We start from the raw sequence: 14,923 nt of genomic DNA, 5'->3' as shown, positions 1-14,923 counted from the left end.
GAGGAAATAAGGTCGCCTAAACTTGCACGTCAACACCTGAGCCGCACAACATTACATATCGAATTAGATGATCAGCATACTTTGCCTGTCACCATTCTACTTTTGCAGATGATATCTGGATCAAACAAGGGAAAGCAATGTCTGAACGAGGGCTGTGAAGTATGCTAGAACAAATGATATATCACTTTCAAATGTGCAGTGTTGTGCAAATGTAATTTCCATTGTAGGCAGCTCTGGTTGACAAAGTACCATGAAATCCATCCAAACTAGCAGGGACGGGGTTCCCAGATTAAATGTTGAGTAGCTTCTGTCCGACATCGCTCTAATTTCTGCGTATCTTATTACATGTCCTATCTAGTACCAATGCAGTCTCTAGCGTCCCACAAGATAATAATCATATGATTTCGGCAACCTACTATTCTTAAGAACGTATCTGTTATACATTCAGCCGAATAGTAACAGGACCTTAATCATGTTGCACAAAAATACATTGAGATTTTGCACAATAAGAATGCACTCTGTATTGTTCATCGCGTTTATATTTCGTGTTCAAATTGAGCCGACAATATAGTACCCAAGAGAGTCGGTTTTTGTCTGTCATTCTGCGATGTTGCGAATCGTGTATAAGTTACTGCTGTTAATTGACGCAACTTGCAGGAACAGTCGCTTCCATGTTCATTGGTCAGCATAGTGACCGTGGATAACAACCGCTGCACCATCCGCGTAGCCCTGTGTTTCATTGCTAACGAACAGACGCACACTTATGCTTGAGCAGCTATGTAAGTGATATGATGATACCTATTGAGCCAAATCTCAAATAGAATGTGTTACCAGATGTCGCGCCAGCTAAGGCACTCAGAAGTTTTCCGCATACGTTCAATGAACTGTGCTGCTCGCTGGCACATCCAACAAAATATTGTCAAGAACTCTCGGGTAACGTTCAAACAGCATGACGGAGTTCGAAAGTTTCATGAACTTATTGAACTGCGACAGGGTGGAAGTCATGTCAGCGTAAACTAGAGCAAATTGAAACAGAGTTCCCTTCCCTGCCTGTTACTTACTTCAAAAGGCAGTTGTGGACAGTGCGACCGACTCACCAACCGACACCACTTTCGGTGACCAAGTTGTGGAAGGGCACACACTAAGAGTTCAAGCCCCAAAGACGGATAGCAGGCACGGTTCCAAGATTCTCCTTAAATATTTCAGTTTCAACAGTGTCACAAGCTTGTTTCTAAGAAGGCGATCAATGAATGTCCAATTATTATGTCATTATCAGTTGCTCTATGTCCTCGATTCTGGCGTCTGGATTGCTTATCTGTGTCGTCGTTATTATATTATTATATTACATCAATGGGCTGGAGCCGCTTTATCTTATGTGCGGAAATGTGTCCTGAATTCCCGTTTGCACGGTCACTCACTTCTCCACCTTCTCCATTTTCTCCACTTCGTCTCAGTCATCGGTTCAATTGCCAACACTTTCATTTGAAGGAATGTCTGCTAATTTTCCACCACCAATTTCTTCCAAAGCTGAGAGAATCGATCTCTAGGCACAAGTTTGCAAGTATGTCTGTTGTTATAGAACATCCTTTCAAAACGAAGATCTTGTCTTGGCGAGTAGATTGTAAGGAGACTGTAGGCTTAATTAAGTTGTGAATATTACTATTGTCCTGGGCCATTTGCTCTTGCAAACGGAGAAATTCTGCGTGTCTTTTGAGCCGCAACGCCTGTTGTGCTGCTATGTGCGAATTAATGCCATACATTCTGGACTTCTAGCTCATTTTACTTCCAGAAGCCTCAACCAATACCAGAGGTGGATTTAAGGCCATCAGCATCTACGGCCAGCTTTAACTCCTTGAACCTATCTCTACCATCTTCACAACCGTCCCGATGCTGTTCCCAGAACTATCACTGTTGCCATTTCTCCTACATCATTGGCTGGCCGAGTTCCTTTAACTTAATAGTGCAAGCTTCTGGCATATTGAACAACTCCTCAGTGTGTGCATTTACTTCTGCCACTTTATGTTGGTGTATGGGCCACTAAAGAGATATCATGCCCAAGAAGTCGATTGGTATATTCGGGCTGGCATGCAGCGAATGAAGCGGGATGGCTGATTGGGTTGAACATTTTCACCGCACTTGAGAGAAAGCTCCTACACTACAGAACATTCAAAGTGGGTGGAAAGGAGCTGGATTTGATTCCATTTAGTCTTCGGCGAGTGTTAAATAGCCCTCCACTTCCAGCCCTAGAGCCGCCTTATACTCCTAAAATCTCAACTAACATGATGGACCTAGACCTTTCCGTTCGGAAGAGCTGTTCTCCAGACGGAACATCAGAGCTATAGCACGCAAATTAATCTTTAATACACCTCGGGCAAGCAAAGTATTTTGCCTCACCAACTCGCGATATGGGAAGCGAATGACCTAGCTGGCCGAAAAAAGTCAAAATCCTGAACTCAAGGAGCTTCAAGAGGTACAGAGTCTGCAATGGCTTCAGACCGCAAGAAATGAAAACAAAGGGCAAGAGAATCAAGGTATATGGCGAATTTTTTCTGTTTTGTACAAGGGAAGTGTTGAAGATTGTTCGCGAGGCAGAAGAGAAGCTTAAGAAGGTAAACGACCACGTGGGCGGCCACGCAACCCCCAATTGAAGAAGTAGAAATATAGAAGAAGAGAAAAGAACTAGAGAATTAGTTCGAGCGAATCGGTGGATTTGGCCAATTGTGTGTCGCGTATCGCGTAGCACAAAACCCCCCCACAAAACTCGCAAAACCCGCAATATTGCCAAAATTAAGCGGAGCATTGTTAAAATCCACGTGGGACTTGCACTGTACAGAAGCAAATCCTCCGGGAACAAACAAAATCCCAGTGGGACAACAAAAAATCCCGGAGGTAAAACCTAGCACCGTTTCCTTATGGGCCTGTAACAGGCTCCCTTCTTGACGCCTGTCGACAATGCGCTGCTGGACCTGGTAATGGGACAAAATGGCTTGGTTCTCGCGAGCTTTTCTTGTCTCGCAACCTGGTACAGACCCAGAGAAATCTTATTAGCCTTTATACCTGCCGTTGTTGTTCCCCGTGTGGAAAGATACCTGTTTGCTGCCATGGCTAGCGAGAAATGCATAGAGCCCGCATTCCAAGCCGATTGAGGCGCTACAAGCTTAGCCGCCATACAATGACTAGGATGTTGCCCTACGAATCTCGGTAGCTGCATCATAGATATTTAGTTTTTCTATAGAAGAATGCGGAATTGACTCCAATTTGGTGCACTCCCGTCTCGTTCACCGTCCCCTTTGCAAGTAAAATATCTTGCGACTCAGAACGCAGTACCCGCGCAAGCGTTTCATCATAGTCAACACACATATCCTTGAGTAGATCCATGCGCAACAAGCCTTGCTTTGTTCCGATCCGATTTGCGCTCTTGTATCTATCATGAAAACCCATCTTCATAATACCGCGTTCCTTCCTTCCTTCTGGCCACATTTTTGGACCCAACTGCTGGTCCTTTTGATAGTGCTGCTCATCTTTTGGTTCTAAACTCTTGAGCCAATCCAACTGTATGGTTCTCCAACAATTCATCACCATCAAATTGTGGTTAATTTCGCATAATCATCGATTTCTTTAATTCGGTTCTTTTCGGCACAGATCGACGTCGATGCGTCTCATTTCACCGGTTAACTGTTGTGTGGTGTCCCTGTAAACTTACTTACCTCAGCGCCAAGTCGTTAAGACCTTTACGAGAGTTTGTTGGAAATCATGAGTCAATATCTGAAACAGAAGTGTTTTTTTAGAAGTAAAGGATACTTTTGCTAGTTTAGTTCCGCAGAAACAAAACTCATGAACTCAAAGGAAATGAAGAACGAAAAACTTGATAGTTGAGCGGTAAGTTGTCTGCGACAATACAATGATTAGAGTGTTAATATGGTATGGACAAGCCTCCATTATACCTCTCAAGTCTTGGTTTATCACCGTCCGCTGATCTTTGCTTATCTAACATATTCCTCCGTCTTTACCGTGTCCCCTCTCATGACAGATTCCACATTGGTTAACCAGTTCAATTTGCTGGAGCATTCTTCCATTGTCCTATCCAGATTCATTGACGCGGCAAACCGTCCATGGCATGACGAGTACCAACCCACATCGGGAGAGTAATATAACTACTGACAATTTGGACTTTCCGTTCCAATACATGTTCTCGAGTGTTGGAGTCTTGGTCATTGAGCAGTTTCTCTATAGCAAGCGATTGTGAAAGCATGTACTGTTGTTGGTTTGCTCAATGGCCCTTGAATGGGTAGAAGCAGGCATCGCTAACTTAAAAATCCGGGTGAGTACGTTTGCCTGAGCCGCACATTGCCAATGAATGGCGTTGTCTAAGATCTACGTGTCGAGCAACCTCTTGGATATTGGACTCACAGAAACCTCTTGGATATTGGACTCACAGCACCACAAAATCTTTATAACATATTGTGGAGCAATTGTAAAGAACTAAGCTTATTAGGAAATTTATAAGCAATGTCCCTACGAGATACTCAAGAACGCTCCGAGTTAATGCTGCCTTAGCCCTACCGGTCATTCTGCCAAGGCGCCTTAGGCTGCTCAGGGGCAACCCGTAAAAACCACTGACAAGTTTAGTTTCAAATGTGAAGAATCTTCGTAATTTGTTAAAAACAGCTGGCTTTGCGTGATATTTTTTATCCATGTAAAATGGCATTACAAATTCTTCAATGACGAGAGGCAGCATCGAATCCGGTTTTGGCGGACAAAAACCTTCCTCTAAACAAGTTGCAGAGACCTCCCTATTAAATGTGGAACGGGCAACTACAACCTGATATCGCTCAGATCTTCTTCTTCTTGCGTATCTAATGAACTCAACCCATAAGATAACGGCCATCATTTTCTGCATCCACGCAACGATACTTAAGAACGCATATGTTCTGCGACAGGGTATCAAGACACTAATCCATGGTGCTCTATTAAACACTGCTTTTGCTCTTCTACCACATTCACCAATCACAATGGCCTGCGCAGTTCTTCCAACGATCTAATGGCACTCTTCAATTATGCAATATAATATTTCCCGACGGTTATCCGTTGCGTCCCTAATGAGGCTGGTACTCGGAGATGCCCAGTAATTTACAGTGCCGATCCTAGGAGCCTTCAAGTTATCAAGCTGTACTATCTATACTTACTGCCAAATTTCATCTCTTAATCATTGCGTTAGTGTATCCTGAAAGAAGCGTTTTTGTCTCTCGAACGAATTACATGGGATACATCTCGTAAGAACTGCTCCCACCAATGCACCCCTGCAGTCCTCTCCGGTCGAGGCGCGGCCACGATATCCTCATAGTCATTCAGCCGTCTAATCACTCTACACATTCTAGCGCTCTTCTCCGCTACCTGGATGTGCGGCTAGCGGCCCTTAGAAGCCATCCCGCCAAGCCGTTATCGACATACAAGCCCATATCCACAAGAAGTCGGATATTGACAACTCGGACAGGAAAAAGTTCGGTTGCACAGGTTGCGGAGCATTAAAGTCCGAATAATTGGAAATTAGTTGAAGTAAATGTCGCCACTTTCTATATATATATATATCTCGGAACATCACTCTGGTGCACAAACAATATATATCAAACTAATATTACAACAATTACGTTCGAAAATTCACTTAATATGGATGCTCGTAGTTAAATCATCTGATTATCGGAAATACCGTTCAACGACATTTTGACGAGTTCTTACTTTACCCTTTATATGTAATGTACATCTAGATATATATTCGAACCCGCGAGGTTCTATCATATTACGCCCGCTCTAAAGCCTGAAGTTGGACCAGCTCATAGTACTTGCCCCTTGTTTCCAGCAATTCTTGATGCGTTCCTGACTCAAGAACTTTGCCTGCTTCAAACACATATATTATGTCTGCATTCTGAATTGTGCTTAATCTGTGAGCAACAGCTATGGTGGTGCGACCCCTCGCCGCAGCATCTAGTGCTGCTTGCACAACTTTTTCAGATTCAGAGTCAAGAGCAGATGTGGCTTCGTCAAGTAGAAGAACCTTCGGCTGCCGAATAAGCGCACGAGCAATGGCAATTCTCTGTTTCTGACCTCCAGAAAGTAAAGATCCCTTAGAACCACAAATTGTATTGTAGCCATCCGGAAGTGACATAATAAAGTCGTGAATGTTAGCCTGCTTACAGACCATGTGTATTTCTTCATCTGTGACTGCTCGCGAGGTACCGAATTCAATATTCTCTCGTATGGTTCCGGCATACAATGTAGGCTCTTGCTGAACAAGTGCGATTTGCTCACGATAAGCATTAATGTTGAATTCATTAATATCCTGTCCATCAAGAAGAATTTGTCCCGACAATGGCTTATAGAAGGATTCAATAAGACTAATTGTTGTACTTTTCCCACACCCAGAGGAGCCGACTAGGGCTACATATTGTCCTTGCTTGATCTTTAAATTTAATCCTCTAAGAACGGGAACTTGAGGACGCGTTGGATATCTGAAATGGACATCTCGGAACTCCACATCACCACGAACATTGTCTGGAACGATGCCAGTCTCTGTCCAGGTGTCAATCTCGGGGACAGTCTCTAACATCTTTTTAATATTTGCAGTGGCAGATTTAGCCTTACCCATATCAGGTGCAAATGAGAACATGATACCGGCTGCCTCAGCGCCGACAATGATCGTAGTATAGGTAACATAGAATTGAAACAGAGTGTACTCGTTGCGTCGAATGAAAGAGCTTCCGTACCAGAATGCGAGAGCCAAAGTAAAGTACTGCATGCCCTGGGCAATACCATACCAGAATGCAGATCTGTTTGATGCACGTTTACTGATGCGGCCTTGCTCCATAATAATAGCATGGTAATGAGCCATGACATCATGCTCACGGGTGAGTGAAGCTACTGTACGGATAGCCGACGTGGCTTCACACGCATAGCTGCCTGCCAATTCGTTCGATTTCTTCGTTGTGTTTTGAAAAACCGAAAGCACATAGAATCTCCAGAATCCGCTGGAGATAATGATTGGAAGACAAGCGCCGCAAACTATAGCAAGCTTCCATGCAAGAGAAAGAGCCAAAATAACGCCAGAGATGATCATCATCAGAGAGTTCGCGAGCTGAGCCATTGTAGCCCCACCAAAGCCTTTTTATTCGTTATCATGCTGAATGTCGAACAAATGAATCACATAGCATACCTTCAACATGCTGAGCATCTTGCGACAACATGCTCGTCAGAGACCCAGTTGTATTCTCGTCACGATCATAAAACGAAATATCTTGACGAAGCATCTGTCTGAATGTGCGAATCCGGATGCGACGAACTAACTTCTGCGAAGTGAATGAGAAGAAAGCAAGAGCTAAGCCGGTGACAACAAATTGGAAGCATGCTAGCATGAAGAAAAGACCGGAAAAAATAGCAATTTGCCGAGTCATATAGTCATAGTCTGGAATAGCCCCAAAAGCTTGGACGCATCTGCCAAAGAACAAACCCATAGCGTCATATCCAAGACCGGTGATAGCAGACATGATGGTACCCAGGATGTTATAATGATTCTCTTCCGAATTCAACTTATATAAGAACGAGATCAGTTCCCAAAGAGAGTAGTCAGCAGGATCAACATCGACTCTCTCTGGTCTCTGACCAATAACTATGCTAGATATAGAAGACCCAGTTTTGAGCCTGTGAAGTCCAAGGACTCCATCTTCCTGAAATTCGTCTATCTGATCAGATTCAGCTGCGGCCTTGTCGTCAGCTGTGTCAACATTATCCCGGGCTTTTAGTTTTTCCTTTTGTTGTTCAATCTTCTGCGCCTCAACAAGTTTGCAATATTCTCCTTTCAGCGCAATCAACTCATTGTGAGTACCATGTTCAATGATGACGCCACGACGCATAACAACAATGTCATCAGCGTCTTTAATAGTGGTTAGACGATGAGCAACCACAATAGTAGTACGATTCTTCGACGCACGATCGAGAGCTTCCTGAACAATTCCTTCACTTCGAGTATCCAATGCCGATGTAGCTTCATCCAAAAGCAAGATCTTGGGGTCCGCAACAATAGCACGAGCAATAGCAATACGCTGCTTCTGGCCGCCCGACATCAGGAATCCTCTCTCACCCACACTGGTGTCTAGACCTTCGGGGAACGTGTCAATAAATGCCATAGCATTTGCTTGCCTGCAAGCCTCCTTAACCAGCTCACGCTTCTCAATCTCAGAAACAAATTCGTACTGCGTGCCAATAAGACCGTGAGCAATATTCTCGTAAATTGAACAGCCAAAAAGCGTTGGCTCTTGAGAAACCAAGGATATTTGCTGACGAAGCCATCGAATGTTAAGGTCATTGATGTTGACACCATCGAGCTCCACTGCCCCAGAAAGAGGATCGTAAAACCGTTCCAACAGCCCGATAATAGTAGATTTTCCAGACCCAGACGCACCGACAAGTGCAACAGTATTGCCAGCTGCAATTTTAAGGTTGAATTCGTTGAGAACAGTGACATTAGGGCGAGATGGGTAGACAAACTTCACATTTTTAAGCTCAATGTTTCCCTCAATTCTTTCTAACTTCTTGCCGGCTTCCGAATATGAGTCAATTATGGATTCCCGGTCAATAGTCGCAAAGATTTTGACAGCCGCAGCCATACCATTTGTGACACTTCTAGCATGTGGAGATATATTACTTAGAGCATAGGTGCTAAGAATCATACACATGAGAGTCGTGACAACCCCGCCAACTGTCTCCTCGCCAGCACGAATAAACCGAGCGCCCTGCCAAAATCCAAGAGCGTCGTTGGAATAGACACCAAGCCACATCACACCGGTTACCGCGCCCTGTGTTCTCATCAGTTCAAGTGAATGGACAAATTATACCTAAATAACATACAAGAGCAACACCGGCCTTGAACGCCCATTTCTCGCTGATAGCAAGATAATTATCATATTTCGAAGCCAGGCGATCCTGAATACCAAACGCATGTACGTTTCGAATACTGGACAGTACTTCTTCGGCAATAGAGCCACCAGTAGATGATCCCTCAAGAGCCTTAGTATAATATGTTGCCATCTTATTCAATACAAATGCAAAAGATATCAATATAAACGCAGCAATAGACATCATTATGAACGTCAGCTTATAAGCACGAATAAATCCAATTGCAAACGCAGCGACGAACATTGTTCCATTGGATATGATATACGAGACTTTTTCCGACATGCCTTCCTGAATCAGAATAGTGTCGGCCGCGATACGAACCGTGATTTCGCCGGACCCGAGTTTGTCAAAGTAGCCAATGTTTTGACGAAGAGTCGCGGCCAGATAGTTCTCTTTGATGCGCCCAGAAAGGACTTCACCCCTATCGATGAAGATGTAGATGGCGACATATGAAATTATGATATCTACGACACCAATGTAGACCAAGTACCTACATGACATGACTCGTAAGCACTGCCCAGAGGACTTCACCTCAAATAGACTCACAATGTCAGACGGTTAACCTCGGTCTGGAATTCGTCCGGGGAAATATATTTGAACTCAGATCCATAGTATCCGGTATTGCTATACTCCACAGGCGCACTGTTAATCTGGTGGTGAGCAGTGCTATTGTAGATGTCATAAAACTCAAAATTTGTGCCATTATAGTATCCCATGTTCTGTTGTGCAGCGTAGGTGGTAAATGTCTGAGTTATACTTCCGAAAACAAACGTCATAAGAGGGCGCATACATCCGTCTGCAATTGCGCACACCGTCGAAATCAACAAGAGCAGGACATCTTTCGTGGTCGCGTATCTGTAGAAGGAGAAGAAGTTGATGACGGTTGGCTTGATCGTAACCTGGTCACGCAGGATCTTTGCCTCATGTGCAGGCAGATGACTGAACTCGTCCAATTCCGAGACGTCGACATCAATGGATCTCCCCTTTTCGTGGTCTATAGTCACTGACGAAGCTGAGGAGGACTTGTCGTAGGCATCGGCCTTGACAAGAGGCGACTTTTCGTCGTCCACGATGGAGTTCATGTAAGCAATACGTGTACTCGGGAATAGAGTGAAACTGACTTGCGCCTGGAGATGGCCACGAGCAAGGGAGGAGAGGAGAGATAATCAGACGTAGGCCGTACGCTGCAAGGCCACCTTCGTATAGTCACTGCCTACCATCCTAATGCGTCGACTCGATCTTACTCAAGATGAGTGAGTCAACGCGCTCCGACTTACCGGATTTCGGAACCCGACCCATCTCAATCCGGGTACAAAAAGGTGTTTAACTAAGGTAACAGCGTCGCACCAAATGACGTGATGTTTCTCAAGTCAGACACACGATTCCAATGCATTCTCAAATAACATGCATATATCAGTACACTATATAGTCGGGATTATAATTGGATCGTTACAACTGGGCGGATCGATCATTAGGCGGCCGCAGCCGACGATACAAGAATCGTGACCCGCATGAACCATGATGTACTGATAGCGATAAGCCACCCGCGCCTGAGCCGCATGTGCTACTGTTAACCCAATTGTACTGAGCCCGACTTAATGGCAAGCGAGATAAGTCGGCCTCGATACGTTGAAACTGTGCAGCTCATTGTCGCTCAAATCCGAACTCGATGAAGAAGACTCGTCACTCGATTGACTTATTACATAAAATATCGTGTTGGTTGTTTCAAGTGAGATAAAGATACAACATCCCTTTTTCCTAAAGCTGCCGCTCGGAGCCGAACGCAACGACGATCAATTCTCCTAGGAGCAGAATCGTATGAATTACGGTCCGAATACGTCACGTCTATTCTTATCAAGTGTCAACGTATTACAAAGGCTTCTTAAGCACAAGAAGATTCACGGCTGGTATGTTTGCCAGAACCTAGATAGTACTAGAGTATCGGAGCCTGCGTCAAAAATAATTTTTCACCACCTATGACGTGATGCTCCTCCAGCATGCTTCAATACCAGACAATTTCATCCATCAAACATTCACATACGTCGTCAGATCCCATCCCCAAAATCTAATATAGATATGGAAGACATAAATACGCCAAGATCTGCTCATACTCCAGCCAGTTGTCACAATACCTCGCCCACACATCGCTATCTCGCATAGCATGATGAGACAACATTAGAGAACTGTATCAATGAGAAAGATGGTTAAACCTAGCGTCAGGGGCTGAAAACCCGCAAAACAGGACTTGTAAGAAGTGTTGTACCAAACTAGTCTGCAGTGAATATTTCTGGTGTACCTATAACTCGAGACCATTACTTCACTATGACTTTTACTAACTAATCTTCAGTATCTGCCTCTGTAGCTATGGGAGCACACAGCGCTGAACAGGTGTTTCATACAAGTCGAATCTGTTCTTCTGTGAACTCTGAGTCGAAAACATAGTAACCATGCTCAGTAGAAATACACGACTAAGATGCATCCCAACCCACACGTATCCAATCGGTTGATTTGTTGCCAGGAATAGCGTGCATATCTGAATACGTCACCTATCTTCCAAACCAGAGCATAAATCCAGAGTTTCCCCAACTTGCAGCTTCTCATGTGGTAGATGCCACGTGATTGTGCAAATTATGCGGCCATGAGACGCGAAAAATATTACTACTAATACTAACAGCAATAATCTTGATTGAATCACGCTACGTATTCGAAATACTTAGTAAAACGGATAGCAGCTAGAATTAATTGCTAGCCGTTGATTCGTAAGTCGTAATTGGGAATGATTCAAGTTCCAGCCAGCGTGGTTTGCTAACAGACTACTAGGTATTTAGAACATATATCCGCTCAAGAAAAAAGCCTTACATTGAACGCACGAGAGCATTCATTATAAGATCCGATCGAAAAAGTTCGGTCGTAGCGACAAAAGGTTTGAACCGTTCTGATGTCAAATCGAACTGAACCACAAATCTCTGAAACCTATTCCTAGCTGTGGAGTGGAAAACGCTCAGCCCGTTTGAAAGACGTCACTCTAACTCACCAACGAAGAAAAGTACACATCGTCAGCCTACGAACTGTAGTCGGCCTCGCGCACAACCACGCTGTCATTGCATTAGACGCTGTCTCATAAGGAATAATAAGATAGTTGCTATTAGCATATTTGGGACAACTGGTTATTTTTCATTCTGCGTGTCTGAACAGAAATTGTGTTTTTTCCACAAATTTATAATTGCAAATATATAGAGAACAATGAAATTGCAGGCATTATTGACGGCGCTCATGCTCCTGAGGTCTCTCGCACAGGCAAACAGTGCATCGGCAGACGAAGATTTTCCGCAAGGTGTGAAGCGCGTTCCATTGCGTACGCACTCGCTCGCTTCTCCGTACTTGGACGACAGTTTGCACTCGCGGTGGTTCGATTATGGCGGGGACGCAGTTATTCGGACTGATAAATACATTCGCCTGACAGCAGACCGGGCGTCACAGACCGGGTATGTGTCGTCGCGATTGCCCCTCACGATGCCCAGCTTTGAGATCGAGTTCGAGTTCAAGATCAGCGGCAAAGGCAATTTGTACGGAGACGGCATGGCGATGTGGATTACTAAGGAGCGAGACCAAATGGGCCCTGTGTTTGGGGGCCCAGATAACTTTGAGGGACTAGGAATTTTCATCGACACATACAAGAACAATCGACCAGGCGTAACTTTCCCGTACGTGATGGCTATGGTTGGCGACGGCAAAACGCGATACAGCAAGGAAGACGACGGCAAGCCCAACGAGTTGGCAGGATGCTCTGCGCGTGGACTACACAATAGCCAACATGTCACGAAGGCCCGGCTGATTTATGTGAAGGACAATTTTATGAGGCTCGACCTTGAGTATAAGGAACCCAACAAGTGGACGCCGTGCTTCAAGGTTGCGGCGCCACCGCTACCGTCAGTTGCGTATTTGGGATTCTCGGCTGAGACGGGAGAATTGTCGGAACACCACGACTTGATTTCCGTGGATGTGTCGACGCTGTTTTTACCGTCGGGCCAGGAGCGGACAACAGGGATGGGATCGAGGACGTCGCATGACCAGAGAGTTAGGAAGGAGAAGAAAAGAGGGTCATGGTTCTGGTTTTTTGTGAAGCTGGGATTGATCGGGGGGGCAGCCTATGTGGGCTACACCAGATATATTGTTTATGCCAAGAACAAACAGCAGAGTAACCAGGGCTTATTCTAGTAATTTGCGGTCTTGATGAATTTTTGATTCAAAATTACGATATGAACATGATTGGAAAAGTCCTTGTATTCGCAAAAAAATGTGTTTTACATAGTCATTAGTACTTACAGAATGAGAGTAAATCGAATCAAAAATTTTATCAAAGAATGCCTTAATGCGTAAATCACGGGCCAGAATGCATCAACCAGATCAGCGTCGACAAAAGTTGTAACAAAATGTATAGGTGTAGGCTATTAATACACGACGAGCAAAAATTTAGCCGCTAGAACTCCATTAACAGTAGTAAACAAGCAACCGAACACCAAACCATCCACTTCCAAACAAAACCTAGACGAGGATCGTGTCGATCTTCATTTTCTCGAGCATCATTGCGCCTTCCGCCGCGCCTGCACTTACGACGCTTCCCTCGTCAGCACTGTCTTCCGCATCGTCGCATTCAGGTTTCGACTTGACACTCAACGGGGAGGCGGACGAGTCACCACGATTAGACGAGGTCGAGCTTGAGGAGGACGATCGCCGGTCGTTGGCCAAAGCGACGGCGGCTGCCTGTTGCAGCGTGTACATGTGGTTCATGCCTTGGTTCGAGGATGAATACAAATACCTATTGCCGTACGGTAGGACCCGCGGCACTTCCACCTGCTGCTCGCGATCAGGATGTAAGAGTTGAGTCGGCGGAGGAATATACTGAGAAGAAGCAGGATACTGCGCCTCGTACGAGCTCCGGCCAAACTGTGCGTAGCGGTGATCAGTCTTAAGAGCGGGCTGAGGAGCACGAAGGAAAGAGTCATCTCGCATGGATGATGGAGGATAGGATGAAGAATGCTCGGACGCCTGGAGAAGCTGGGTCGCGAACGCGTTTGCACCGTAGGCGCCTCCGGCGGTCAAGGAATTGTTGGAGCCGAGCGAGTTGGACCGGGAGTGGGAGGCCGACAATCTGCGCTGGTGGTCGTTATGGTAATGAAAACTGTCCCGGCGCGGCTTCGATATGCCTGCGGCTGTGGACGCTGTGTGAGTCGGCGAGGTTGTCGAGTTCGAGATGGGAATGGCCGGGGTGGAGACCGGCGTCTGGGCAGTCAGAGGCTTTGCCAGCTTGCTATGCATGATCTTCTCTTCGACGACATCGAGATCGGTGCCTGGCCACTTCTTGAGGAGCCGCTGGACGCGCATTCTGGGTGGGTTAGAGTTAGTACTTGGTTTCAGAAGGAATTGAAGTGCAACCCCTACCGCGCACAGTCTTTGTCGACGCCGAGTTCCTGGCCGACGAGGCGCCAATCGACCGAACCTCCCTTGTACTGGTAGGCGACGATCAGCGTGTTAATGGCGCTGACTATGTCGGAGTTGGACATAGTGAGTAGTAGAGATCAGGAAGTGGATATGGAGGTTGCAGAGATGGAACAGACAGCGGCGTGAGAGGCAGATATAGGATGTAGTGGCGTCAATGGCAACGACAAGTGCAGGAACAGCAACGGCCCGCCCGATGCGCGCTGAAGTGGGGTGGGGTTGATCGAGGCAAGTGAGCCGCTAGGGCAGTGAATGCGGAAGACAAGATGAGATACGCTTTTGTGCGATCGGAGCGGGGGAGGGTCGTTTCTGGCCAATTGAGAACTGTCGTATATTAAAATGGGGTGCTGCCCGGGGGAGTATGTTGTTGATCATCAGCGGCAACGGCAGCACGCCGAGGCACGGAACAGGCACGCGAAGAATAGAAAAGAGAAGCGATAGACAGCACAGTACCGTGTCGACGTAGTCAAAAGTCGAG

At 45.6% G+C, this 14,923-nt stretch overlaps 3 protein-coding genes across 3 annotated transcripts; 1 reads left to right on the top strand and 2 right to left on the bottom strand.

The window, feature by feature from the left end:
* Nucleotides 1-5,541: 5,541 nt before the first annotated feature.
* On the bottom strand, nucleotides 5,542-10,424 carry V1513DRAFT_449469 (P-loop containing nucleoside triphosphate hydrolase protein). The gene is made up of 4 exons (XM_066898685.1): nucleotides 9,493-10,424; nucleotides 8,899-9,436; nucleotides 7,208-8,846; nucleotides 5,542-7,155 (listed from the first exon to the last, which is right to left on the bottom strand). Exons 1-4 carry the CDS (start codon nucleotides 10,026-10,028, stop codon nucleotides 5,798-5,800), a joined length of 4,071 nt encoding a protein of 1,356 aa, XP_066752162.1. The 5' UTR covers nucleotides 10,029-10,424; the 3' UTR covers nucleotides 5,542-5,797.
* Nucleotides 10,425-12,009: 1,585 nt separating this feature from the next.
* Nucleotides 12,010-13,298, top strand: V1513DRAFT_449465 (concanavalin A-like lectin/glucanase domain-containing protein). The gene has a single exon (XM_066898684.1). The coding sequence runs from the start codon at nucleotides 12,190-12,192 to the stop codon at nucleotides 13,162-13,164; it is 975 nt and encodes a 324-aa protein (XP_066752161.1). The 5' UTR covers nucleotides 12,010-12,189; the 3' UTR covers nucleotides 13,165-13,298.
* A 29-nt stretch (nucleotides 13,299-13,327) lies between these two features.
* On the bottom strand, nucleotides 13,328-14,597 carry V1513DRAFT_179705 (uncharacterized protein). The gene is made up of 2 exons (XM_066894281.1): nucleotides 14,389-14,597; nucleotides 13,328-14,332 (listed from the first exon to the last, which is right to left on the bottom strand). Exons 1-2 carry the CDS (start codon nucleotides 14,508-14,510, stop codon nucleotides 13,492-13,494), a joined length of 963 nt encoding a protein of 320 aa, XP_066752160.1. The 5' UTR covers nucleotides 14,511-14,597; the 3' UTR covers nucleotides 13,328-13,491.
* Between the last annotated feature and the right edge of the window lie 326 nt (nucleotides 14,598-14,923).

Source organism: Lipomyces chichibuensis, assembly GCF_038497645.1.
Source record: "Lipomyces chichibuensis strain CBS 12929 unplaced genomic scaffold V1513scaffold_30, whole genome shotgun sequence".
Lineage (NCBI taxonomy): Eukaryota > Fungi > Ascomycota > Lipomycetes > Lipomycetales > Lipomycetaceae > Lipomyces > Lipomyces chichibuensis.
This window is presented reverse-complemented; position numbering and strand designations above follow the sequence as displayed.

Bases quoted from the DNA above. Each gene is read 5' to 3' on its own strand.
- V1513DRAFT_449469 (XM_066898685.1), bottom strand. From the start codon at position 10,028: ATGAACTCCATCGTGGACGACGAAAAGTCGCCTCTTGTCAAGGCCGAT. The intron at 8,847-8,898 runs GTATGTTATTTA...ATGAGAACACAG, and splicing joins TCAAGGCCGGTGTTGCTCTT to GGCGCGGTAACCGGTGTGAT. The intron at 7,156-7,207 runs GTATGCTATGTG...ACGAATAAAAAG, and splicing joins AGATGCTCAGCATGTTGAAG to GCTTTGGTGGGGCTACAATG.
- V1513DRAFT_179705 (XM_066894281.1), bottom strand. From the start codon at position 14,510: ATGTCCAACTCCGACATAGTCAGCGCCATTAACACGCTGATCGTCGCC. The intron at 14,333-14,388 runs GTAGGGGTTGCA...TAACCCACCCAG, and splicing joins GTCGACAAAGACTGTGCGCG to AATGCGCGTCCAGCGGCTCC.
- V1513DRAFT_449465 (XM_066898684.1), top strand. From the start codon at position 12,190: ATGAAATTGCAGGCATTATTGACGGCGCTCATGCTCCTGAGGTCTCTC.